Raw genomic sequence first — 27,828 nt, 5'->3', positions numbered from 1 at the left:
GCATCTCCTCCTTGAAATACAGTGCATTTCAACTATTTAAATGTGTTTGGTTATTTACTACTTTATATTTAACTGTCTGCTAGAAGAATTTAAATATTTCATGAAGGTAGTTAATATCTTCTTATAGTATTTGAGGAAAATATACATGCATCCATTAATGATAATAATATTTAGCTAATAATATACTGAACATACTCTTTTATGTGCATTAGATACTTAAATTGTTATATATAATATATGTATGTGCGTGTATACTGGTACACAGCATATGCTAATACATATTTATGTTTGTGTTATTAAATTTATGCACATTCTGTGCATCTAATGAAGTATTCCATGAAGCATTAATACCAAGTGTACATATTTAGGATTTTAGTAGACTTTTTTCTATGTCAGATGACAGTTTGAATTTTAAACTGCCAAAAGAAATTACAGATCAGAAAATCTTTTGCAAATTATAAGGTACTATGTAAATATAAATTTTTAGTGTACAGTTGAAAAATTTTATGGGCAATGCAACTAATAAGATAGCTAGTTTTGTGGGATCGTTTTATGTGCAATTTTATTTTGCAGACTTTTTTGTATTATTGAAATCATCTTTAAAAATCTTTTATGCGCTTTTATGCTCTGTCATTTTTCCCACATCAACTCTTTTTATTCTTGCTTAATTCTTTTTGTAGCTGTGTTTTTCTCTCCTAGGTATGATAACATTTCTGGGTAATTTAAAACGTCTTTAGTGTGATATATTACCATAATCTACCAAGAATTCATTCTTTTATTTTTTCTTTCATTTGTACAGTGTGTAACTGTCATGTTACTTTTACTGTGACATTTATTTCCTAGAGGATCTCTTCATTTACCTTTCATGTTGGCCTGCTGGTTTTATTTTTAAATTCCAGAAATTGTTTCATATAAATGAAAGGAAGTACTGGACTTCTATTGCATTCTGTCTATTTCTTACAAAATGTAATTAAATATACATGAAGAAAACTTAAGAATTCCCCTCAAGAGTGAAATTCCAACACACAGAACTTATGCCTTTATTGATACAGTAATTTTTAAGGAAGCATATGATATAAACAAAGATATACTCATACATAGGATGTGGATTGAAACTTAGAGCCTTACCACAAATAGGCACATGCTTTTATGGAATGCAAGATGTATGTTCAGATGTTGGTTGAAATAGATTGAGTATATTTTATTCCCATGACTTATACTTTCAGTGACTCCAGGGAAAACTTAAGAAGGCAAAAACTTATCTAATTTTCTAACTATAAGTAAACATGTAAAGAAATGTAAATGTATGTGAATAAAAGATACTTTTATTAATTATCACTAAATAAGAAAGGAATCTCTTTCAAGTGGATATTGAAACTATGATCATTAGAAGCAAAAGGACCTATAAGCAGAATGAGTGATCTTCATGTTGCAAATTATAATTTAGAAATATAGCTGTGACTTAAAGTAAGGGTCATAATTTATTACTTACATAGTTAATATAAGACTGTCAAATATATCTTCATATTTCCAGAGCTCCTGTAGGTGGTATGAAAATTGTGGAAGATAACATCATCATTTTTGCAGTTCTAGACAATAACTGTTTTGCTTCATGAGTACTGACCATTTTTCCGTAAACAATATCAATCAGTATTTATGGGCTAGCAAAAATTTGTACATGACAGTCAATTTTTGTGTAGCATAAATTTATTTTTCTGAAATATCCAATGTTAGTATTTAGTTACTTTACAGAGAAGTAGTAGTAACTAACCCATTAGGCAATGAGTTTTTTTTTATTTTTAAGAATAAATTAACTGCAATTCAGAAAATCTATTGAAGACATCGTTCCATTAACTCTTATAACATCTACCAGCACAGAATAAAATACATGCCATCTCTCACATTTTATTACAAAGGACACCAACAATCACTGGGAGATACTTTTTTAATTAACAGAAATTATATCCTAGAATGCTTAATGATGATTAATGGATTATATAAATTTCCATTTGCAAAAATCTCAAAGAAGAAGTGCAGCCAGCTGAGAGCTAAGGACTGCATATGTGGGGAACGGCTGTTTGTCAGTCCCCTTTTTCCTGGGTAGGTCTTCCTGTCGTCGACTTCTTGTGATCCATATCTATCTCTGTGGTGACCTCACATAAGTCAGGTAATCAGGTATGTCACCTCTCCTCTGGCAGTGAGAAGTGGAGGAGGAGCAGTGCCTCTACCCTGGAAGCTCTATCAAAAGATGGTTAAAGGAAGGAATAGCTGGTGAGGACAAACAAAGCACTCAGTTCTTCTTGCTTCTGTGGTCATCAAGCATGCTGTGTACTCAGTGGAGTTGACAGTGTGTTACACAAAAAACACAAATAAACTCACCAGAATTGCATGTCCTGACTCACCTCTGCTTGCTCCAAATGCAATTTATTTGCCTACTGTCTACCAGCTCTTCACTGGAACTGTCAGAATATTCACTTCCAAACTGTGTAACAGGGCATTTTAAATCATTATTTGTCCTGCTTTTAAAGCTTTTCTTTTCAAACTTTACACTAGATGAGCCCTACTTCATTATATTACCTGTTAATATTTTGTATTAAAAATACTACGATACATTAAATTGCCTATTAGTATCTTGCAATAAAAATGTTGAAAGATGAATCCATCCGAAAGAGCCCTTAACGGAGTGTTGCTTGAGTAATTAAAACCAGCAGGTCAGTCTGTGAGAGGCTGTTTTATTTTCTATGGTTCTCATAAATAAACTATTAGGATAAAAGATAATAGAAAGAAGGGGAATTAAAATTAAAAAAAAATTCTCAATTTCTGAGAGATGAAGGAAAGGGAAGCAGTTGGCTGAAAATATGTAATCAAATTCATATGTATGCCACTTAAATTGTGGCACCATTTTTATTTAAGTCACTTTCTTTTCATATATGTTTTTCCAAGTGACTAGGAAGGAGCACCCCATTTTATATCACTTGGATAATGGTATTAAGTTCCATTATTTAAGAATCATCATTTAAACCCTATTAACCTAGAGGAAAGAATGTGCAGGAAAAAAAAGAGTTGTTCACTGAACATTAAGCATGCTTCATTGGCTTATCAAGTAATAAAAGTGAAAAGAGAAAAATGGTTCATTATTTCTTTTATTTTCAGAAGCACATTCTGAAATTTAAAAATGTTAATCACAGGCCTATCTTATTTAAGTTGCTTTGCTTTAAGAGTTCTCACATATTCCATGCTGAAGTTAAATCCATATAATTCTAATCTGGAAAATGTCTATTTTTGACAGTTACAACTGTAATTTGTGATAGCTGGCTTAATTGTTTGGGAATGACCATTACAGTGAGTTTCATTTTTTCTTTTGACTTACAAATTGGATCAATACTGAATTATTTTTGAGCTCAAAAATAGCACTTTTGATAACTCTGCATGATATTGTTGGTCTGTGTCTGTTTTCTGGTTGAATTCGACTGATGTCTGTGCATTTTTTCATAAAAGGATATGAAAAGTCTCGAAGCTTAAACAACATAGCAGGGTTGGCCGGCAATGCTCTGAGGCTGTCTCCAGTCACGTCACCCTACAACTCTCCTTGTCCTCTGAGACGCTCTCGATCTCCCATCCCATCTATCTTGTAACCCAACTGCGTCAGCTGGCTAAGTTGTATTAATTCCAGTACTGTTTAACCCATAATGGAAATAACTAAAAGTAGAATTATTCTGGGCTCCATGAATACAGTATTAGTCCTGCATGAGTCTACTACTTGAAGTCAGAAATGTCACTTGAGTAGCTAACAAATCCTATCTTGGCTTTAAAGATTATCTAAAGTAGGATTATTACTGCTCTCTATTAATTGGCCTGATATCCCCTTGCAATAAAATGACATATAGTGTCAGATATTGGCCAGTACACTAACACATAAACGTATATTCAGGGAGACATTTAAAAAGCGTGCTTCCACATGCCAGCTACTTTATTGAAACTTCATTTCTCATGATTAAACCATTCGGAAGATGTCTGGGATCCCATCTGAAATGCACACAGCGTGACTCTGGTCAGTTCATCTGTATGGATCATCTTGTCCCTGTCGCCGAAAGCAATGTCACAGAGATCGGGAACTATGGCTCCAGGATACTTCGCATCAGATCATCCCACTGATATGAGAGCACTGGTTGAGTGTTCTGCAGGTTGAAATGTGGGGCAAGACGATGAGCTTCTCCTTATCACTTTCCCCCTCCTTCTGTGGTAGAAATATTTGCTTTAAGATAGTTTAAATTTTCTCCAAAAGTGCTGATTTGGAGTTCTGAATGTCTTAGGTTGTTTGTACACATAACTGTAGAGAGGTTTTCACTACTCATTACACGCAAGCCGAGGTCAGATCACTTACTTCATGGCTGGGGGAAGGCACAAAACCATGACAGAAAGGTAACTGCCAGCCAGGCTTGCATTGTTACAGGTTGCTGCTTGGTACTAGAGTAACTTTTTAATGCCAAGATTTGTCATTATGTTCAGAAGCAAAATGCCAACTCTGGTGTCCTTTTACCCTCCTCCTTTATTTTGAATTCATTAATTTTTGTTGAAATTACAACAGTTACTGGTATTCACAGGCTTTTTAAACTAGCCTTAAAATTTTGAATCAAATAAAAGATCAGATTTCCAGGCAGTGTTTAATCCGGTGCTTTGTCCTGTATGTTGTTTCTGTCTTTCTGTCTTAACGCCCTGTCTTAACTATATTTGCCAGTTTGTCTCCATGAAATGTAGAAATGCCTTCATAAGGTATTCCCAATTTTATTACTCGATCCCTTCACTCCCAGTCTCTTGTCTTCTTTGCTCTTTGAGGTAGCCTCTCTGCTCTGAGAACAGGTTAATGATGTCCTGTATACTACCTAGATTAGTATGCACTATGAATCTTTGTGATAGGCAGCATTTAAGCAGCAATTTTGCCATGGTATTTGGTTGCACAATGCAGTGTCAATTTCCACTGCCTAGCATAGCGACCAGCATTCGTCAGTACACTGCAGTAAAATCCCTAGGGAGTCTCGCTGAGTTTAAGTGGAAAGAAGTTTACATGTCTGCACCAAATGTGAAAGCAACAGGGTATCCGATGTGTTTGGCATATAAAAGGAGAGAAATACAATGATATAAGCAGAGAAATAAGTAGTTTTAAGGTATCTAGAAACCCTAAGATTACTGATTAATTCCTAGTTGTCATTTTTTTGTTACAAAGACAATGGTCACTTATTATTGGACAGGAAACATATATTATTTTGTATCCTTGAGTCCTAGAGCATGAACAGCATGTCACAGATCTTGCACAGTGGTGTATTTATCCAGATATACATATCTGATATTTAGAGATACTGTGATCCTTTTGATAACACCAAACATCATAATCACACACATTTATGGTAGAGGAATTAAAATGCTGTCTGGTGCTGCTGTTATTGACTGCAGTTTTATACAGAATTTGTCATGGATTTTTGACTGCTGAAAAAGGGACGTTGGAATTTAGCCATACCAAGGATTGTACTGGAAACAACTTCTGCTACCGAACATGCCCTGATTGGACCGGGTCATGCTTGGGAGAGGGCCTTACATCTTCACAAGGCATTTAACACTTGTGCAAGAAGAGAACTGTGGCTGGAACTGCTCTGGTGTTCCCCGTGTGAGTGATCTGCATGGACACTGACCAGTGGCCACGATGCAACAACTGTAAATACCAGTATGTGTGCATGGATCAACAGCTTTGGCCATCTCACATGGAGGGAAGCCAAGTTCATGACAAACATCTCTGAAGCTTCAATTAAGGCCCATGTTTCTTTGCATTCATCCTCAGGGGCCTGACGTAGGTTGTGCTGTGAATTATACAAGGCAGTATACTGATGTAGTATAGATCTGTCTTAATTTTATGTATTTCTACTTTATGGATGGATCCTTAACTGACTATATTGTTGTCTTACAAAACACTTATGTTACCAGCTTGTTAATTGTGTTACAAAATTTAAGTGTCTGTTTATCGAAATTGACCAATTTTTAGTCTCATATTTGTTTAGTTCTGGAAAAATCGCTGTGGCTTAAAAGAATTTCAGCAAGAGTATTACTAGTTTAAGTCTTTTGTCATTGTTACCTCAATTATAAATATTACAAAATATAAAATTCTGGCAATGAGAGTATTTTTTTATTAAATGATCAAGGAATAATGTCAGTATATAATAGAATATTAAATTATATCATAAGATGTATATTTTGCATAAAAGAGATATTCTTCAACCAATTACTTCTTTGTGAGTTTTGTGGCAGATGACGCTTGTACCTGTCTTTAATATTGTTGTAGTTGAAACTGTGTAAGAGTTTTTCATCTTGCTTAATCAATATTTATAGAATTGATTAGTTCCCCTGGGATTCTGAATATAATATATAACTATAAACCCCTGTATTGTGAACCTTTTGTGAACATTTCAAGGTGCATGCATAACCTTGGTGATAACCAATGGACATGTAACTAACTGAAATGAAGAATAAAAGGCAAATGAGCTGGGGATGAACTGATTAAATTATTCACATACTTTTCTTGGCTCTTCCTTTGTGTTCTGTTTTCATTATGGTTTATTATTTTTATGCTTCCTGTTACCCTGTATGACCATAATAATAAGGAATTTGTGGTACAAGGATTGTAAAACATATGTAGCTGTTTTTCTCATTGATGTCTTCAAAACATAACCAGTGTCTTCATCTTTCTTTGTATCTCTTACTTGGTTTGCCTAACTTTCTCTCATTCTAAAGTTGTAAAATGATTAGGTATATGTAGTACCTAATATTTATAGGACATTTTATGATTCATACTAAATTTTCACTTATATTTTCCAATTTAATCCTCATAATTCTGGAGGTAATTTTTTTCCATCTGATTGGTAGTAAAGTTAAGGACTAGTGAAGAACTATTCATTCATATTTTTTGCGACAGATACCCCCCATAGTTATTATGTTTCAAATATTTCTTTCTGTAGATGGAACATTATAAAGATGTCTTTTGTCTCAAGTTTGGAAAATGGATCTCTGTTTCAGCCTCATACTATAAAGAAGTGTCATTCCATTTGTGTGGAAGGGATATGTATAAATTTATGCTATGATATTTTTTGACATCGTCCATAGGTAGAAGGATACAGTGAAAGAAAAAAAAAAGTTAACAAATCCAACACTTTCCCATAATTCATAGGCAGAAGTCTTCAGATGACTAAAAATATTGTGTTGATTACGAAAGGCTATTAAGAAGCTGAGCTCAGGACAGAGAAGGTGTCTACATTTAGTCACTTGAAAAAGATTTTTAATGATTATTCAGGATTTATTGTAAGAAGGAAAACACTGTAGAAGGATAAATAATACATTTTAATATATTTGCCATCAATTTTTGATTAAAAAAACCAGGATTCAGTAACTATGAGCGTAAGATTAAGACATTCATTTTATCTTTGAAATAAATCACAAGATAGACTATAGACTAGCAACAGCGAACTCATCTTTCAAAGACAATGAATATGTAACAGTCTACATTTCAAAGCAGAGATGTCAGAGGATGTACAACGTGATCGAAGACATTTTTTACTAACTGAATCAATTAAAATGTTGAAATTCCTAGAAGTTTGTGATTGAAATACATAGTTTAAAACTTTACCTCACTATAAAACACTATTTCAATATCTATTGCCATATTTAATTTACTGTCTAAATGCTTAAACATTATTTGCATGTCATCCTTGTGTGGGAGTCAGGCTAATCTTCTATGTATTGCTCTAATTTTAGTATATGTGTTACACATATGTATAAAATACTTAAGCGTTATGAGATAATGGATGCACATGAATTTTCTCATACATGGATTCATTATTCTTAACATGGATTTCATATTTTATAATATCATATTGTATAATTCTCCAATAATTAACTGTGTTTGGAAGATACATCTTTTTAAACTTTTGTGTTCACTCGGTTCATCCTTTCCTCTTCCTATCCCATGGTTGGGATTTGTTTCCCTGTCCTAATAGTTTTGAATTTTCCAGAATGTCATAGTCTGGAAAATATATACATGCAATTTTAAGTTTGGGGTCTTTCATTTAGAAATATATACTTGTGCTTTCTCCATGTTTTTTTCATGACTCTGTAACATTCTTTTTAGCACTGAATAATATTCCATTCTTTAGTTGTGTCACAGTCTATCTACTGAAGAACATTACATTTATCAAGGTTTTCAGGGAAACAGAACCAATATGTAGAACTGCTTTTTACATAAAGTGATATATTATAGGAAATCACTTCATGGAATATGGAATTCCAGAAGTCGCGCAATCTGCTGTCTCCTAGCTGGAGACCCAGGAAAGTAGGTGGTATGTTTCCTGTCTGAGTCTGAAAGCCTGCAAACAGAACTCATGGTGTAGATTCTAATCTAAGTGGGAAGGCCTGGGCACAGGAGGGTCAAGACTGTAGATTCCAATCCAAACCCAGAGGCCTAAAAGCTACTCAGGTTGCAATTGTAAGTCCTGCTCCATTGGCAGAACACTGATATCCCAGAAATTGTCCCTCTCTCCACTCTTGTTCCACTCAGACACTCAACAGATTGGATCATGCCCACTCATGTTTCATAGAGGAGTCTGCTTTCCTCACTCTACTGAGTCAAATGCTAATCTCTTCCAGAAATAATCTCAGAGACACATCCAGAAATATGGTTTCATTGGATTTCTGGTCCAGTCAAATTGATATGGAAACTTTAATATCATAAATCCATCCCTTGTGGCCTTCACACTCATAAGCTTTTCCTTCAAACATGCTTAATCTTCAAATAAGAACAACAGTAAGATTATAATTCTAAAATAATTCAGGTGACTCTCTGTATCCTCAGCCTCTGCATAGAGATTTTATCAATTTTCAATTGAAAATATCAGAAGAAATTATCTTAGGCCTAAAGACATACAGATTTTTTTTTTTGTCATTACCCCTAGCCATTACAGGAGATATACACAGACAATCTGCAGATGCCATGACAGTTCATATGAGGCACTTGGCCTTCCTTGAATTTTGCTGTCCTCTAGGGTACTATGTTGGAACCACACTCCCTCAAGCTGTAGTGGACTATGCAACTATTCTATTTTCATCAGAAAATGTATTAAACTATTTTCCAGAGGAAAAGTAAGGTCCTTTAGAGTTGATTGCTCTTCTCTCTAATACCCAATAGCTTATGAAACAAAATTGCATGATGTGGAAATAATAAAGCAACAAAAGACATTTTATATATATATTCAAGATGCCCATAACAAAATAAGAAAGAAACACTCATAACTGGCACTTTAATTGTGGCTGATTTTTATAACTGCACCCTTCATTTACAAACTGAAAATTCCTTTTGTTGTCAGTAGACTGACTGGTTCATTACCTTGTAGAGTGATATAAACCTTCCTTATTTAAAAACCTTCACCTCCACTGACCTTGATCAGAAGACATAGTAAACGATGCCCTCAGAGACTGCCTTTGATTCAGACATATTGTTCCTTGTTTGCATACAGTAGTAATTCAGTTTTCATCTTAGTAGGAAGTAGCAATCACTGTCATGGGCACAGTAGCTCTCCTCTTCGCCTTTTGACTCAAAGGCCTATAGTAGATTCATCATACTTTTCAGTGGAAGCAGTACACGTATTAACTGTAGGCCAAAAGAGCATAAACTTGTGGGAAGAGGAAGCAAAACTCTGCTATTTGGTCACTAGAAGTCAGTTTTGTGCTATTACCACTCTCACCTCTTGATTCCTGGATCAACATATCTTGCTATAGGAGAAACACTATCAGCTAAATATTCTTTTGAAGAAACTTGTCCTTGCTGTACAAGCCATTGTCACTTACCTGGAGCTAGAGTGTCCATTTATAGTCAAGTCCACTTAGTGGAAATCCAGCCTATGCATAATCTCTATACATGACACAGTGGACAATTCATTCATAAGCCTATTGGATAATGACAGGGGTGCCTTGAGAAAAGACTGTTTAACAGACTAAGTAATCTCATCTACTTGGGAATTAAAATCTTTTTCTGATGCATTTGCTCTGTGGTAAAAATTTACATGAGATACAGTTATTTTCATAAGTTTTTCCTCAACCTGAAGGTAGAGGTCTGTTCATACTACTTTGGTACATTTCCTTCTCACTGTCGCATCTCCTGACCATTCAGTCATAGTATTGTTTTCAGCCTATATGTCACTATACAGATTCATGTATGGCCTTCTAAACAAGAAAAACAACCAAAGTCACTAATTATACTGTGCACAGTGGCAGATTCTGCTCACCTATGCCTTTTGAGGATGTACGAGAAAGGGGCCTGTGGTGCTACAGCTGTCTTCTTTCAGGTAATGATTATATCCAATGTTGAATCATCTGGAAACTAGACCAGAGTCTTCTCTTCCCCTTCCAACTAATCCTAGGAAGCCCTCCCCAGAAGTGAAGTAACAGGTTAAGGCTGAGACCTTAGGCCTATGAGCTACCTTTCTCCATCTAACTTATTGTACCATCATGGTCTTCCAAAGCCTAACTACTTCTGTGCCACTCTCATTGATGGAGTACTTCTGTGCTTAGTGTGTTAGATAGCTGTGTTCCATGCTCAGTATCGTCATGTGTTAGGTAGTACTCAATTCATGAGAAGCTGTTCAGGCTGTAGGTAAATCAGTGGCCATTGACCATTCAGTCTGTATCAGGCTGGTAGAAGAGCAAAGGCTGTTTGGAAAAGGGACAGTACAGCAATAAGAGCACAACTTTTCCTGTGTGGAGATTTACCTATAGTTTCCTGCCAAAGGTTCCAAAGAGCATTGTTACCTCTCACTGCTATTTCAAGAACCATTGGATCTACAGAGTCATGTGACCCAAATGGCAAATAGCCTCACTCAGAACTAGCAGCTTTTTAGATCATGTAATAAGTGGGCAGGAGAAACACTTTCAAATGAGATATCTGCCCCCTCCAAAATTCAAAGATGACCACCAAGGTGTTATAACTTATTTTTAGAGTCAATAACTTGTCCTTCACAGTGGAAGTGTTATTTTAACATGCCCCATGCTGCTGGACCTCTAGAAATTTCACAGATATAAGACTAAGTTGTTGAATTTATTTCCAACCTTCTGTCATAATAAACATTACTTCTTAATTAGTTTAGACTTGGTGGGGGGTACTTCTTGCTTGCTGGATCACATAAGGATAATATCACTGATGCTATGGACCAGTCTGACAGTTTTTAAAAGTGAAAGACCATAAAGTTTCTTATAAGAAGTATTATTATTATTATTATTATTATTATTATTATTTTTGCGGAACTGGGGATTGAACTCAGGCCCTTGCACTTGCCAGGAAAGTGCTTATTCCACTGAGCTATCTCCCCGGCCCTAAAAAGTATTATGAAATAAGTATCCCTGAAGTAGGGCTGTAAAGGTGTATTGTTGGCCTTTCCAGCTGAAAGCAAACAGCTAAAGGACTTGATTGACAAAGATAAAGCAAAGGACACTTGCCAGATAATAGCTGTGTACCATATAAATGGAGTTCTTTCTGTTTTCTCAAGCAGCAAAATCATGTGTGATACAGCAACTTCAGTTACGATCCCTACTTAAGTTTACAAATTCATTCCTATTCTCTAAGATCGATTCTTCCTCAATACAGACCAAGTAGGCCAGTTAAATAGGCATGCAATGAGACTCATCACCCCTGTCCCTTCCAAGTTTTTGATGGTGGCAATAATCTGCACCAATCCCTCCGGGAACTCCGTACTCCTTTTGGTTTACTAGATGTTCTCTTGGGTTTTGTCTGACTTTCCTTATCATAGTAGCCTTAACTGCACATGTCTAGGGAAAAAGTGTAGGAATTCTGCCAGCTACAGAGCATATCTTTTCAAATTGTGCACTCCAAATCTAGGGAAATAATTACAGGATGAGATAAGAAACCCCCAGGCCCACGATAGGATGGTCCTAAGTAAAGCTCTGTCAATCACCTGACTCCCGTCAACCCCTAATTGATTGGTGAAACTATTATTTTTCCTGGAATCAGTTGATTTTGGGCAAACTGGAATAAAGCTCCTGTGAATGTCTATAGAGTTTGTGTGACATACATTTTCGACTGATTTAGGTAAGTACTAAAGAGTATAATTATGAATAATATGTTAACAATATGTTTACTCTGCAGTTATTTTAAAATTTGATTATCTTGGGTCGGCCAAATAGCTCAGTGGATTAAAGCACCTGCTTATGCAGACGCAGGGACAGGGGTTTGATCCCTGGTGTGCAGTGCCATTCCTGCCCCCAGGGCGCGCTGAGTCAGCCATTGAGACTGGGCGTGGTGGTGTGTGCCTGAAATCCCAGTGTTTGGGAGGCTGAAAACAAGGGGATCACTATGAGTCCGATCTGTGTAGTGAGACCCTGTAGACCTTGTACTAACTACATTAAAAAAATTAAAAAAATTGATTATCTTATCTAGCTAGCAAAATAGTGCTACTAATATATTTCCATGTGTACCATAGCTGAATGAATGTTAACTCTGTCAGTTGAATTAAAGATATAATATGTATTAGTTAATATCTTGTAAACTTTTTTACTGCAAAATAAAGATACCAAAAGTTACAAAAGAAATCAACAAAAAGAAAAAAAAACAATTATAATTCTATAATTTTCCATTTCACAAATCAAGTCTTTAGTTTGTTACTCTTTCTTTTTCCTTTTGCTATTGTTTTATTTTACCAACATATGCACATCTATGTTTGTTAGTGTGTGCTTAACCTATCATGCCTGAGTTTGCTCTCCATTTACCTTTATAGCTTTAGTATATACGCACTTGCCTAAGCCATTTATGTTTTCTTTCTTCTTCTTCTTCTTTTTTTTCCTTTTTTTTTTTGGCATAACCAAGGATTGAACTCATGCCCTTGCACTTGCCAGGGAAGCACTTATTCCACTGAGCCATCTCCTTGGCTCCCATTTATATTTTCTTTCTCCTGAACATTAAGTTATTTTTCTATATATCCTTTTCATTTTAGTCTTTGGCAGAGGTATTTTCCCTGAAAATTACTCCAGGATTTGAAGTACTGGAAATAATATGCAAACTTTTAAGACCATATTTAAGAATATAGTCATATCAATGTTATATTTCACTGTTATAAGATTAATAGCATCAGGGTGACTTTACATTAATTTTAAATATGTCATAATATATATCCATATCTTATATTTTGACATTTGTTCATATTGTCTTCATTTATTTATATTAAAGTATAGATATTAAATATAATTATTAAAGATTTTAGAAATATTATGTCTCTTTATTATACAGATTAAATACTCATTTTCTTTTTTTTTCTATTTTAGGAAGAGTCTACAGTATCTTACTACATAGATCAGACTTGTAGTGATTCTAACTGGGATTACTGGCGTGCTCCACCACACCCAGTCTCAATCGCTGTCTCAGTGCACCCTGGGAGCAGGGCTGGCACAGCACGCTGGGATCGAACCCGGCAACTGGGTCTCCCTAAGCAGACTTGTAATCTGCTGAGCTATTTGGCCTGTCCAAATAGTCATTTTCTAGGAGGCCGAGTATCTTTATTAGGAAATAATTTCTTTATTAATTAGAAAATCTGATCTTATATTTGGGGTACCGTTGTTTGTAAAATAATCATATGTATTATAACACCTCATAAAAAACATCTTAACTTTTCAATATACATTGTTTATAATTAAAAATGAGATAATGGCGTCTCATACAAATCAAGCAATTTACTTTTGCGAAAGTAAACTTTTGAGCTCTTGGTTAAATATTATCAGAGCTTAAAACTACTTTTTTATAAGCCAAAAAAGAACTCTCATCATGCTGAAATGACTAAGATACTTTAACAATAATGAAAACTTTACTTTTATTTTAGAAGTGACAAATGAAAATGAAACAACAAAACCAGCATGTGAAAAGACTTCTAGACATGCAGTCCTTCCTGAAATTTTTCTTTAATGAATTGTCTTAAGGTTTTTATTTATTCCGCCTTGAGATATTTATCAATGTTACTTAAAATATTGCTTAAAAGCAGTTTTTGCTTAGTGGTTAAGAGATGCAGTCTTCATAAAAGATATGCTTAATTTACTGATCAAAAACAACCTAAAATGAATAATTGTAACTGTATTGCAATTATCTCTGAGATAAGTTCTTAATTATATATATATATACATACATATATATTACACATACTAAACATATGCTATATGTATACACTTCTATCTATCTATCTATCTATCTATCTATCTATCTATCTATCTATCTATCTATCCAGTTCTCACATTTCCTAAGGAGAACTTGGTCTTCCTTGAGTTTTCTCCTTTCAACAGTGACTTGCTCTGTCTGGAAGAGAAAGACCATAAATTCTCTACATGGTGTCCTCCAGCAGGAAGCTTAAAAAATTGTATGATTTCTGGATGTCTGGCTGGTAAAGAGCTGAAGAATCTAAGATAATAATGATTAACACAACCAGCTGGATATACAGACAAAAAAAGGCTTAAGACAAAGCAGCAGATACTGAACATTGCCTCAAGCAAAGTCATGTACTGTGAAAGGAACAAAAAGATAAGCTGCAGTTAAAGAAATAGTTTTATGATTCTGTCTAATAAACCATGTTAGAATACATTCAACAAAAAGGGACCAGAGACATTCTTTCACAAGGGGACTTTAACAGGTTTGCAATATATAGCAGGAAAACATAAGGCACCATTAATTTTCACATTCCTTACTTAGGGAATTATCTTTCAGATGCTCTGTTTTTGTTTTCAACTTTTAGGTATGAATTTTACCACTATACATATAGGGGAATGAAACTCCCAACCTGAAATATACCTGGGATGAGTTTGTGTTCTCTGATACTGAAGAATGAATTTTAGGAACAACAGAGGTTAAGAGCAGAATGTATTTATTGGGGGAAAGAAAGCTTCTGTCCTAGAGCAGAACAGAGAGGGACCTGAGGGTGGTGCCCAGGAACCTGTCTTTTTCCAGGGATTTTTGTAGAGCAAAGTCATGAAGTGAGGCAGATCTAAGGTGGAAAACATGGGAACTGGCACATGAGGTGGGACAAAACTATGGTCAATCAATAAGATTACAAGTATAACTGCTCAGGTAAAATTGATTAAATCTGGGACCAAATGGGAGGGTAAGTCACATAACAAGTGGGCATGAATATAGAATAGGGGCTTACCTGTAGGGAGTGGAGTTACTGACTCTTCTGGGCTTTCTCAAGGTGATAGAGACCTATTTAGAATATCAGTCCTGGATGTTTATCTTTAGGGAGGTATGCATTTATTTGATCTTTTGTTTGAGGTCTGGCCCACAGCAGGAGTGTCTTTTGCTCTTTCAGTTGCAAGGTATCTTGTCTTCCCTACTGGGACCTTCTGAGGGCCTGGCTTTGTCTGACTACCTGTAATATTTCTATCAAACTCAGCTGCCTACTGCACCATGATTTTTCCACTAGTCAAATATTTGCTTTGTCCTGCTACCACAAACACCTTATACGACTCTTGCCCTGGTGCTTCTTTGTTGAAGCGTTGAGCTACTGTTGACCCTTTGCTGTTCAATTCACACTTAGCTGCTGGTTTAAAGAAACATTTAAACTTTTTAAAATTAAGCTTAAATGTATTTTTGTAACAACTCTTCAGACAGATTTCATCATTAGATTTACTTTCTAAAATTAAATTCTTGGGTGCCGGGGAGGTGACTCAGTAGAATAAGCACTTCCCTGGCAAGTGCAAGGGCCTGAGTTAAATCCCTGGTTTCCAATAAATAAATAAATAAATAAATAAATAAATAAATAAATAAATAAAATCTTATTTATTATTTATGACCAACAATTTTATGTACAAGTGTCAAAATATAAAAATGGAAAAGAAGGCTTCTTTCCTTTCATAGCAGCTTTCTCAGACATCAACTAGCCTCAGAGCTATTATCTAGATGTATGCTTAAGTGTTGATACATGACTTCTTGAAAACATGGAAAAATATGCAGATGTGCACAATTCACATTTAGAAGAGATTTTTCTGAACCTGAAGTCAGCTAGAGGATCACAGGTAGAAAATTTCTACAGCATCATACCAACCATCAAAGCAATCCATCATCAATAATTTCAGTGAAATGGGAGGCTGTTTTATGAACACAAATGTTATATAAAAATATTGAGTTACCCAGTGCTAGTTATGACACAGACGGCCTTAACATTCTCTACTTGAGTAAACTTTAGAAAAGTTTCTTAGTCACTGTAGTTTTCTGACTCTCCTATTCTTACTTCATTTACTTTTGAAAACTTGCATCTATAAATTATTTCCCTGCACTTGCAGGATGTAAATGCTCTCCCAAATCTTAGCAATTTTAACACCCAAGAGTTTTTTTTTCTCAAGATTAGTGGAGCCATGATTTTGAGATATAATCAAGGCAGAAAGAGCTCCTGACTCCAGATTTTGTGAGAAGGTAGAAGCCAACTTCAGTACGTGCCAACAATCGAACACAAGCCATCAAACTATAGTGACTGCTCCGCCATCTAAGTTCTTCAGTGCTTTTTACTTACCTCATTCTAGCATTTGAAAATATTTCCACTTCTCTTTTCCTAGATTTAAATCCAATCTCTCTCTCTCTCTCTCTCTCTCTCTCTCTCTCTCTCTCTCTCTCTGGAGTAATCTTGGCTCCTACTGCAATAGCCTTACGTAGTCTTTTTCATCTGATTAATTCATGGAATGGTTCTCTGACAGTTCCTTAATAGATAAAAGTTGGGGCAAATCACAATTGAGCAGTTTTTGAGATCCACTGGGATTGAGTTGGGGTGAGGAAAATTCCAAGCAATCTAGAAAACACGTTGATTTTGAAATAGATAATTCTTAGGAGTTTTAAAGTATATCCTAAATAATGTTTGAAAATCATCAGTATTCCGTTGCTTGTTTTCAATTCTGAAAGAATTCAGTCCTCTCTTTCTAAGATGAGTAAATTGACAGAAAGCTGGAAGTAAATTAAATTCTCTCTCTCTCTCTCTCTCTCTCTCTCTCTCTCTCTCTCTCTCTCTCCTGTCTGTCTGTCTGTCTGTCTGTCTGTCTGTCTGTCTGTCTGTCTCTGCTGTCAAGGAATGTGATGAAATGATTAAGTCAGGTCTGCCCCCTCTTTTTCTGGACATTGCTCCTCATAGCCCTCTAGCAGGCATTTATCACTGTGTTTCCACTACTATCTGACAATTCCAGGATCGTGGGAGATTCTCAATATACATTTGTCAAATGGATTGATCTTTTGAAATTTATATCACACCATGTTCTGCCTTGCACAGTCATCTATCAACCTCTGAATAAAACACAGACATTCTGAAGCTTGCCATTGAAGATAATTTATGATTCTGTTCCTTCTTACCTCGGGCTCAGCTATGAACTCTCATTTGATTCCCTTTTTCGGTATCTCCAGGACCTAATGAGGTGTCTGGTACACAGCAAACACTGATTTTCTCACCATCCATGAAGCTTTGGTGAGTGTTTCACTCACAAACCAGACTAGACTGCCTCAGACATCAGTACTAGTGCAGTGTACTTCAATTTGCCTCAGACTCTACACTGGTAAATTTTAGGTCTCTTATACATTTCTTTGATCTTTTTTCCTACAGGAATGCCAGAGTTAATCCCAAGGGCCACAAATTCACATTACTGATCTCTCTATGCCTCTCTCCTTCTAGTAGTTCAAGTAAATTGGTTCCTCATAACTATAGAGAAGCCTACTTAACTCATAGTAAATAAAATGAGTTTTACAGTCAAAGAAAATTGGGGTTGAAATTTTGTCTTTGTTCTTTACTAGTCAGATAATTTCTGGACAGTAACTTAAAAACTACATATATTATAAACTTACAAGCTGGTTATAATTTTTTCATGAGGTCTGAATGAGATTATATATATATGTATATATATAATTTTATTGTGTACAGTGATTTTTCTCAGTAAATGCAAGCTTCTATTATAATGATATTATCATTAGAGTTTTGTAAAGAATTTTTATGCTTTAACAATTTATATATTTTCCTCTGCAATTGATTTTATTCATTGTGCATATTATGGAACAAAGTTTACGTGAGGCTTTAAACCTGTTTTCAATTGTCTTTAAAGATAGTGGCATCTTCCTTTCAAATTCATCACAGCATTAACATGGAAATACTTTCAAATGATTTTCTTTTGACTTATGGAACAGTGCCCAGGGATTGGGAGTTACATTGTACAACACTGATAGGGTTGGGGATTTAGCTCACTGATACAAAGCCTGCCTGGCAAGCATGAGGTTGTGAGTTTGATTCCTGGTACTGGATGAAAGAAAAAAGAAAAGTTATCATTTTAAAACAGTGGCTACAAAGCAGCAGAATTTATTAGAATTTCAAAAGTTACATAAAATTTGCAATTCTTACCATAATTCTTGAACAGTAAAAAATATAATGCATATTATATTCAATTCTGTAGAATAGATGGAAGAGAGTCTAAGATTACCCCAGGCAGAATAAAATCCCCCAAATTAAACATAGTCTTTAGTATTGTAGTAGCACATTTGTATCATATTGAGAATTCCTTAGAAAATGACCATGTTTCTAGAAGTATCTTGTCTTTCCAGTTATTTCACATTAGGTTTCTATTCTGAACTGACTAAAATAATAGATATGGTCACATGATCATGATTTTCTAATAAATCTATGCGAAATGTACAATATATCCTCTTTTATCTTGTGAAGGAAGAAAAAGCTGACCAGTATTACTAATGACAGTGGTGACACGGGGTATCGGTTGCTATTTTCTGAGCTAAGACTGCAAAGATAACTATTCCTTTGGGATGTAACTTCTATTGCTTTGTTTTTGTTTTTGCTTTGTTTTGTTTTTGAGTAAAAAGAATGTACAGAGTTGGGAAAAGAAATTTCTTTAGTACTTCTGAAGGATTATTGATTAATTTAGAAATTTTATAAGATCTATAACATCCCTAGAATCTATGAATTATTCTGTGAATAGTTCAATTAATGAAGAAACTTGCAAGGTACAAAAAAGTTGAGTAACTTTGGCTTTATTCTTCAGAAAATGAAGTTCTATTTTTGATTTTAATAGAGCTGGTGAACTCTATTTTTAAATCTTAGAAAACAATTTTAAATCCTTTAGTTCTGTATGTATTAAATATTATGTTTCTGTTAAACTGCAACTAGTGTTTTAAGGTAGAGGTGCTATATGAAATTGCAGATTAACTAGGTATGGCCTGAGATACATGTTTGGGAGTTGTTAGCATAAAGATAACATCTAGAGCTATCAATATGTGGACAATAACCAAGAAGGTGTTTACATATATGAAAGAGAAGAGATGCCAAGACTGACTCCTCAGCCACTTCTCCATTGATAGTTAAGAAGAGATTGTCACAAGTAGCAAATGAGCTAGAGACTGCTGGTGTGCGGTAGTGAGAACATCGCTAGACTCAATGTGCCCAAAGACTTAGAAAATGAATGAAGGAGATGATACACAGTTGTGAGAGCTGCCAGTTCAGCTCAGCAATGCGACAGCCATTACCAGCTATGGCAATGTACTTTAGCAGTGCTGTGGAGGTAAAACTATGGTTAAGTGGGCTTCAGTCACTGGAGAGCTGGAGACAGCACATAGGAAGCTGAGCTTCGCTATAAACAAAGGGAAGCACAGGAATGACACAACTGTAAATGGAGCACAAAGGAGTCAAGTGGCTTTTTCTGTGGAATTTTTTGTTTTGTTTTGTTTTTGTTTTGGTGGAACTGGGGATTGAACTCAGGCCCTTGCGCTTGCCAGGGAAGCACTTATTCCACTGAGCCATCTCCCCTAAGTGACTTTTTCTGATATGGAAATCACAGTGTACTTCTCTAACCAGAATGAAAGGCAATATTTGGAATAATTTTACACCTACATTTTATATATTTCTGCGTAAAAAGAAAGGTTTGTAAGTCTCACTTTATATAAATATTCTGTAATACAGAGTCTGCACTGAAAGAGATTTCAAGTGGTTGATGTAGAATTGATATGCAACTTTAATTTTATCTTTAGTGATAAAATTTGTTTTAAAATTAAATTTTAGTTGTATCTTTGATTGTCTTTTGTTGTAGAGGTCAAAGTTTGAAGCCTGGGGATTTGTTCCTAGCTATTTTAAACAATAATCTATTGTGTGTTTATCATTCACTTGATTGATGGGTAACTTACACAGAACTTAAAATCTAAGATTGATTGTTTTGAATAACTGTATTAATAACTTCCTCTGGAGAGGATGGATCGTAATAGTATAATTGGGTAAATTCATGTGAAGAGTAAGTATGGCACCAGCATCTGCTTTCACTACATCGATCTTTCCTGTGTCCTACTCTGAAGAGACACCAGTTAAGGATCTAAAGACAATTTTTGGTGACTACGTTTGATTCCTTCAAAAGGAAGGAGGAAGATAAAGTGATTGGAGGGTGAAGGCAAGATCCACCTCTACTTAGGGAAGTGTGGAATTTCTTAAAATACTGGTAAGGAGACAAGTTTTGGAAAGTTATTAAGAACAATAGATACTTTGACGTGACTATTTATATCCCTCCAAATTTATATCTTAAAATCTAACCACTAAAGGAAGCAAGGACTTTTGGAATTGATTAGCATCTTTAGAGATGTGTCTTTGTAGATGAGGCCATGAGAATTACCTTCTTCCTTCCATCACATGAGTACAGCAGAAGGCGTCTTCTCAGAATGAGAAAGTCAGCATTTTGATCTTGGACTGAAAGCCTTTAGAATTATGAGAAGTAAATTTCTGTTTTTTATAAAGTACTCAGTGTATAACCTTTTGCTACAGCATTTAAAGTGAACTAAGACAACAGATAGCGTGCCCATTCTGTCATGATATCCCAGAAAGATGACTCTAACCATGGAAAATGACTGCAGGTGATACTTCATAGAGGGAAACCCGAGACAGCAGGGCTGGCAGCTAGACAAAGTTTCCCCTAACCAAGGCCTATCTTTCATTTAGATATATAATGCTAGGAGAAAAAAGTTCAAAAAAAGCTTAAAATGACAGCTATTTATTTTTAAAATAACAGCTAATCCATGTGTTCTTCGACTTGTCTCAGTCATTCAGTAACAGTATGCTTAAGTCTACAATGTGTCCTATATTCTTGTGAAACTGTCTCATTGCCATTTGTGTCTCAATAAATAATTTTATTGAGACACAAATGGCAATGAGACAGTTTCAAAACCGATTACTGGCACAGTTTCAATAATTAATACATTGCATATTGTTGGTTTAGTGGTCATTTATTGTACAAGATGCAGACATGATATCCTGTCCACACACACTATTAGAACAAATCTCCCTATTCATTGAATTAAGAGAATGCAGCTGTATATCTATCCTATTTTGAGTATCCAGATATAAAATGGTCACTTATTTGTATCCCCCTTTTTTGGTTAGTTTTGTCAGAGAAGGGCATTCCACTGTCATTTAAATATTGTAGGTGCATGAATTCAGCAAAATATTCCAATATAGTCCAGTAGTCCATAATAGTAGTGGGTTTTCTGTAAGACTGGCAATGTCAGGAGTTGTTGATTTGATCTTTTTACAGCTCAGAATATTAATATGGCTTTACTTTTTATACCTCATTTTTATACTTTTCTGCTGGATGGTTAAGACCAAGATAAAGCAAGACCTATATAACAAGAAATGTAACTTTTGTATCTGATAAGGTCAGTCAAATCCCCTCAGGATTTAGAGGAGAGGTTTTGGAGGTAGTAGGTCAGGGGGACACTGTATTCTTCAGTGGATCAATCCACTGATGAGTTCTTAACTGAAGGTGCTTTCAGGAAATGGGACCTTGTCTGAACTGGTGGGTCACCAGCCATGTTACTCGCCAGAAGTGTGCTTGGCCCTAACTCATCCCTTTAGTCACTCAGCTGCCTGAACACCACGGATCAAAGCACTTTCCTCTACTGTGCTCTTCCACCATCTGAGTATGTCCTGAAGGCAGCCAACCATCCACCAAACCCCTGAAACCATGAGCCAAAAAAATTCCTCCTTTCAGTTGTGGTTATAGGGTATTTTGTCCCAGGAGTTTTGACCTCTGTCTGTTCCCCCAATTTAGTATGATTGCTATTGTGCGTTAGTTTTTCCTAGGCACCCACACCTCCATTCTCACACTAACTTTCCCTGGAGCAGTGCCAGGAGGTGACCAGGGCAAAAAGCAACACCCATGAGCTTCTGCTTTTACTTTGCTACTCGGAGGAAGTACATAGCTAACTTAGGCACTGATAGAGGATGGGAAATCAAAGTGATAGTGTTTACAATCTTTTATTTTGAAGGAAGGCAAAGAGAACTGGGATGGAAACGAAGGTGATAAGGCAGCCTGTAACTCTGCTATCCCTGCTCACCCCCAGAAAAAAATGTCAACTTGGAATACAAGCATGTTTTCCATTGTCAGTGAGGACAAAAGACTAGGGACCCTTCATTTCTGAAACTGTGTAAGACCTCAGTATCTTTATTGACTTATGTGTAGAAAGGGAGGAGCAGTTCAATAAAGACTGTAGTGGTCACTGTGACAAAGAATGGAGTTTGATTTAAATCAGACTGCAAAAGTGTGGTCATGTGATACTTCTTACAGCTCAGGTATAGGAGTTAAAAATTGCATTGGTCACCCACTCTATAATATGGCTGTAAAAATGAGTTTGACGATTTATAATTGCAACCCTAAAACACAACCAATTACTGATATTGCAATTTACAAGACAAGTGAAAAATTTCTAGAAACTCATGCATAGGTGCTTAGATGTTTGCTGACTTTATCACTAAACTTTTATCTATGACTATTTTCAAAGAAACATGATTCAGATGACTAAAAATCAGCCCTCAGGGCTTGCAGTGCAGCTCAGTAGTTAAGCACTTTCCAGTTGATATTCAGCACTGAAAAAAAAAAAACCCACACAGTTCTCCACAATATCTGACACATAAAAGGGTAAATAAGTACTATAAAGAATCAGGAACCAGGAAAAAATAATAGTAATTTTTATTTGTATAAAATTCTCTGTACTTTAAGACATTTTATAAATCTTTCACCATTCCCATTGGTCTGTCATTTCAGAATTACATGATTATCGCCACAAATTAGATGCACATAAATTTTGTATTTTTTATTGTTTAGTTAGAGTCAAGTGATTGCTGACTCTGGTCATTTTCTTAAGTGTGCTAAGTTGACAAACCCTCTAAAGTACTTCACATCATAGAATTTGTCTTGTGTTGGGGAAAATGCATAATAATGCTATCTGTGACAAGTGGTGATAAGAGATATACCACATGCACAGCTGAGAGGCCGGGGGTTGATGGTAAAAGTTCAGTGGTACAGGGTGCAGTCAAAGAAGGCCTTGCTTCGAAGGCACCCAGCAGCAAAGGTGTCAAGCCTGAGAAGATGGAAACGGTGAGCATGCATGATGCAATCAGGAAGAAGCAAGGAGCCAGAGGGATGAGAGCTGAATGAGGACCAAGGTGTGATCTGGGGAATAGACCACACAGCCATGGTAGAAACCGCACTGAAAAGCAAATGAGACTAAAAATTATGACTTCAGTTTATCTGATTAGTTACTTCTTTTAATGTAATATGAACACACAGCATAGTGCCAGGCTTTTAAAATAGTCCTTGGATAATTAAATTTCATATTAATGTGCCTCATTATATATGCATATATGCATATTTTTCAATGGTCTAAAAGATTGGACTCTATCTTTTGAGACTGAGTCTTGAGTCTCTAAATACCTGTGACTTTTGGTTGGCTGTGTAGAAAGCATGCTGACAGTATGTGGGCAGTGTGGGGAGGTCCGCCTACACAGAATGATTCAGCTCATATCAAGTCCAACTCCTGCCACTCCTACACACCAGGATTCTAAAATTGTTTTCTCCTGTCCTTGCCACAGCACTAGAAATTACCATATTCTTCATTCCCTTGAGTTAAGACACTGGAGGTGTTGATAATTACCTAAATAGTCTTTGAAAATATGGGTAAAAGAACTCATCTGTTAGAAATCCTCTCAAACCAAATTCTCAGGGTGGTCACCCTGAAAGAAACCGTGAGTTGGAGCAAAGTTGAGCTTTCTTGAGACTGTCAACATCAAAATTTGTGAACTTGTCATTTTCATGGAAGTTGTGAAAGGGATCCAAAGGGATCCTTGGGCAGTTGAGAATCAGACTGAAGGCACTGGAAACAAAAAAGAAGGCAGTTAACATCTTCTAGGGGTAAATGCTAAACTTCTGGGAGCAGCAGACTTGGGTAAGTCTTCTGGAGAATCATGTAGGACAATGAGTATGAAAGTACTTTCCTAAGTGAAAAGGATGAGGTCTCTGAAGGAATCTTAGCTATCCCCTTATCTGTCATGTAACTGTGAAAGTAAAATTACTAATGCTCTCAAAATTCATCATCCAAAAACCTTGTCTTCTAATATGCTTGGAGAAAGTACTCAAATTAAGCCAGAGAATGAAGTCACTCCTATCTTTTATGACTCAGAAAGTAGCACTGAATAAATGAACATATAAATACAGCACATAAAATAAATCAATTTACATGTTGTTGTTAGGTCTATCTGTATGTCTGTCTCCCCACTTATCATCTATTCAACTATATATCTCCTTTGCTCTATTAATCAATGTAAAACTAGATTTATGGATTATAGCAATATAATAAAGAGGTGGTGTGCTGAGTATGGAGGGATTAGAGGGAATTAAAGCCTGTGCTAAGTCATCTTTTAGTTCAGGAAGGAGATATAAATATTTTCAAGAAGAAAGCATTTGTGTTAACTTATCACGATATATATGCCTAAGTAATATAAAATTAAGAGTAACACTGAGATAAATGAAATTATCATTTGTATTTTTAAATCAGAGAACATTATATATTTAGTGGAAGACAAACATAAAACAATTAAAATGTAGACAGAATGTATAAAATAAGGTGAGAAAACTAAGTTCTGTTATAGGAATAACCAACATAAAAGAAGAGTCTAGCTACTCTTGCATATAAAGAACAGAAAGTTTGAATATCGATGCCAGAAAAAAAATAATTTCAGTAAATGTCAACCATAAGAAAGCTGAATCCGTAATTTTAATAACAAATTAATTCAAAGATGATTGTAAAAATTCCATGAGACAAATTAAAATTTCTATTCTGGGCAAATGAATAGTGAATAAAAAGCATGTAAACTAAAATGAGATGTAACCTTATAAATTATTTTAAGCCCAATCATAAAATTCAATCACATTTTAGGTCTCAAAGAAACATCCTAAGTTCACAAAATAAACATATCAGAAATTATCATAAAATGAAATTTATGAGAGAATTCCTTAAAATTCAATACATTTGGAAACTAAAACTTGTCCTACTAGATACTCTCATGTGAAAGATGCACATAAGACAAATGAGAAAATATTTAGACCTGCGTAACACTAAAAACACTATGTCAGAAGTAGTGTGGCAACAACACTGCTGAAACATTTGAAGTTCATGTACATTAATCACAGAATGAGAAAAAAAGCAAGAAAAACTCTAGGCAAGCATTTAAGAAGTTAATCAAACACTGACAGAATGATAGAGTAAACCCAGTCAAATGAGAAGGTAAGAAAAAAAAAAAACTCAGTGAAATAAGAAACGAGGGGCTGGCAAGATAGCTCAGCAGACTAAAGCGCCTGCTTAGGCAAGTGCAGGGACCACAGTTCGATCCCTGGTACCACAGCACCAGCCCTGCCCCCAGGCATGCTGAGCCAGCCACAGAGTCCAGGTGTGGTGGTACATGCCTGTAATCCTAGCACTGGGGAGGCTGAAAGCAGGAGGATCACAGCGAGTTCGAGCTGTGTAGTGAGACCCTGCAACAACCAAATACATCAAACAAAAAAGAAAGAAATGATAAAAGAAAATAAGAAGAGCTCAATTAGATAATCTCTGATTCTTTGAATTTTTTTTTTTTTTTTTTTTTTTTTTTTTTTTGTGAAACTGGGGATTGAACTCAGGCCCTTGTGCTTCTGGCAAGTGCATATTCCACTGAGCCAGCCATCTCCCCAACCCCTCTTTGAAAATATTGATAAGCAAACAGTTGTCAGGTAAATATAGACAACAATAGAAACAGTAGAAGATACATGAAATCCAGAATGAAAAAGAAGTGACAGATTATAGATACAACAGTGAATGGAAAAAAAAACAGTGAATGGAATCTAGTAAAGCAATATTATATATGATTATGCCATGATAAATTTTAAAATATAATATTCACAAGTTAGGATTTTCTTTTCCTGTTTTTTTTTTTTTTTGTGGAACCAGGGATTGAACTCTGTCCCTTGTGCTTGCCAGGGAAGCACTTATTCCACTGAGCCATCTCCCCAGCCCCCTCTTTTCCTGTATTTAGTACAGGGTCTAGAGCGTCTCACGACATAGATCAGACTCATAGTGATTCTCCTGTTTTCAACTCCCCAAGTGCTGGGATTACAGGTACGTGCCACCACACCCAGTCTCAATGGCTGTCTTGCCCCACGGGGGTGGGGGCTAGCACAGCACACCAGGGATCGAACCTGGCCATTGCACTCTGCTTTAGCAGGCTCTTTAGTCTACTGAGCTATCAGGTCAGCCCCACAATTTAGAAAATTTATAAATGGTATACTCAAATTGGCACAGAACAAAATAGAAAAAATTTAGTAGACTGGTTGAAGAAACTGAAATGACTTTTTAAAAAACTTTATTTTATTGAGAAACAAATAACAATGAGACACTTTCAAAACTGATTAATAGGACAGTTTCAATAATTAATACATTATACATTGTTATCTTCTTAGTGGTTATCCATAGTACAAGATGCAGACAGGATATCCTGTCCAAACACTATTAGTACAGATCTTTATTCTCATTGAATTAAGCAAAAGTAACTGAATATCTATCCTAACTATTCTGTATATACAGATACAAAATGGTCCTTTCTTTTTAATCCCCTTTTTTTCTTTAGTCCTCTCAGAGATGGGTATTCCACTGCCATCTAAATACTAGAGGTGCATGAATTCAGCTAAACAATCCAACACAGTCCAGCAGTCCACAATAGTAGTGGGTTATCTGCAGAAGTTGTTGACTTGAGCCTTTCACAGCTCAGCATACCGATTAGCACACATTCAGCCTCTTCAGAAGTCATGGGCCACATGAGTTTTCTTAATGTATTCATCTAAACACTCAAAGAACTGTGGCAGGTTATGAAGGAAGAAAACACTTGTAGTCAGCTTTGTAAAATTCATTTAACTTTAATTCCAAATGGGAAAGAGACACAAAAAAGGGAAAAGAATGATAGACTCACACTATGACATATGAAAAAGTTTCTTAAAATATTCAATATGGCTCATCACGATGGGTTAGGGTTTATTCCAACAATGCAAAGGTTATTGCATATTAGAATACTGATTATGTATCCCACTGATAGCAAGACAATAATTATCTCACTGGAATCTGGAAAAGGAGTGATGAAATTAATACCTAGTTACAATATTTTTTAAATCTGTGTTATAGATAGAGGGAAATTTCCATAACTTAATAAAAGCTATAGTCTAAAATACAGGAAATTCGGAATGAAGTGCTAAGATTAAAATGATCAGAAATGTACCTTAGCAGTACTACTGAACATTTGGTCAGTGACCTAACCAATTTGATAAGGAAAGAGAAAAAGTATACTGATTGGAAAAACCATTATAGTGTCATTTTCATAAACTAATCAGCACAGCAAGATCACTCAAAACACTACTAAAACTAACAAAACAGTTTACAAT

General features: G+C 35.5%; 1 protein-coding gene and 1 non-coding gene across 2 annotated transcripts in view; one reads left to right on the top strand and one right to left on the bottom strand.

Moving 5' to 3' along the window:
* The window catches only part of Kcnc2 (potassium voltage-gated channel subfamily C member 2), a 203,094-nt gene extending 196,654 nt beyond the window's left edge, over positions 1-6,440 (top strand). The window contains exon 5 of the mRNA XM_023716345.1: positions 3,499-6,440. Within this exon, the coding sequence (XP_023572113.1) occupies positions 3,499-3,635 (137 nt within the window). The 3' untranslated portion in view covers positions 3,636-6,440. The remainder of the gene's footprint in view (positions 1-3,498) is intronic.
* A 1,281-nt stretch (positions 6,441-7,721) lies between these two features.
* On the bottom strand, positions 7,722-7,826 carry LOC111817057. The gene has a single exon (XR_002821331.1). It is a non-coding gene; the product is annotated as a U6 spliceosomal RNA (small nuclear RNA).
* Positions 7,827-27,828: the final 20,002 nt, after the last annotated feature.

The sequence above is a fragment of the Octodon degus genome, unplaced genomic scaffold (assembly GCF_000260255.1).
Source record: "Octodon degus isolate 3935 unplaced genomic scaffold, OctDeg1.0 scaffold00047, whole genome shotgun sequence".
Classification (NCBI taxonomy): Eukaryota; Metazoa; Chordata; class Mammalia; order Rodentia; family Octodontidae; genus Octodon; species Octodon degus.
The sequence above is the reverse complement of the archived record's forward strand: the minus strand, read 5'-3'. Positions and strand labels throughout refer to the sequence as shown.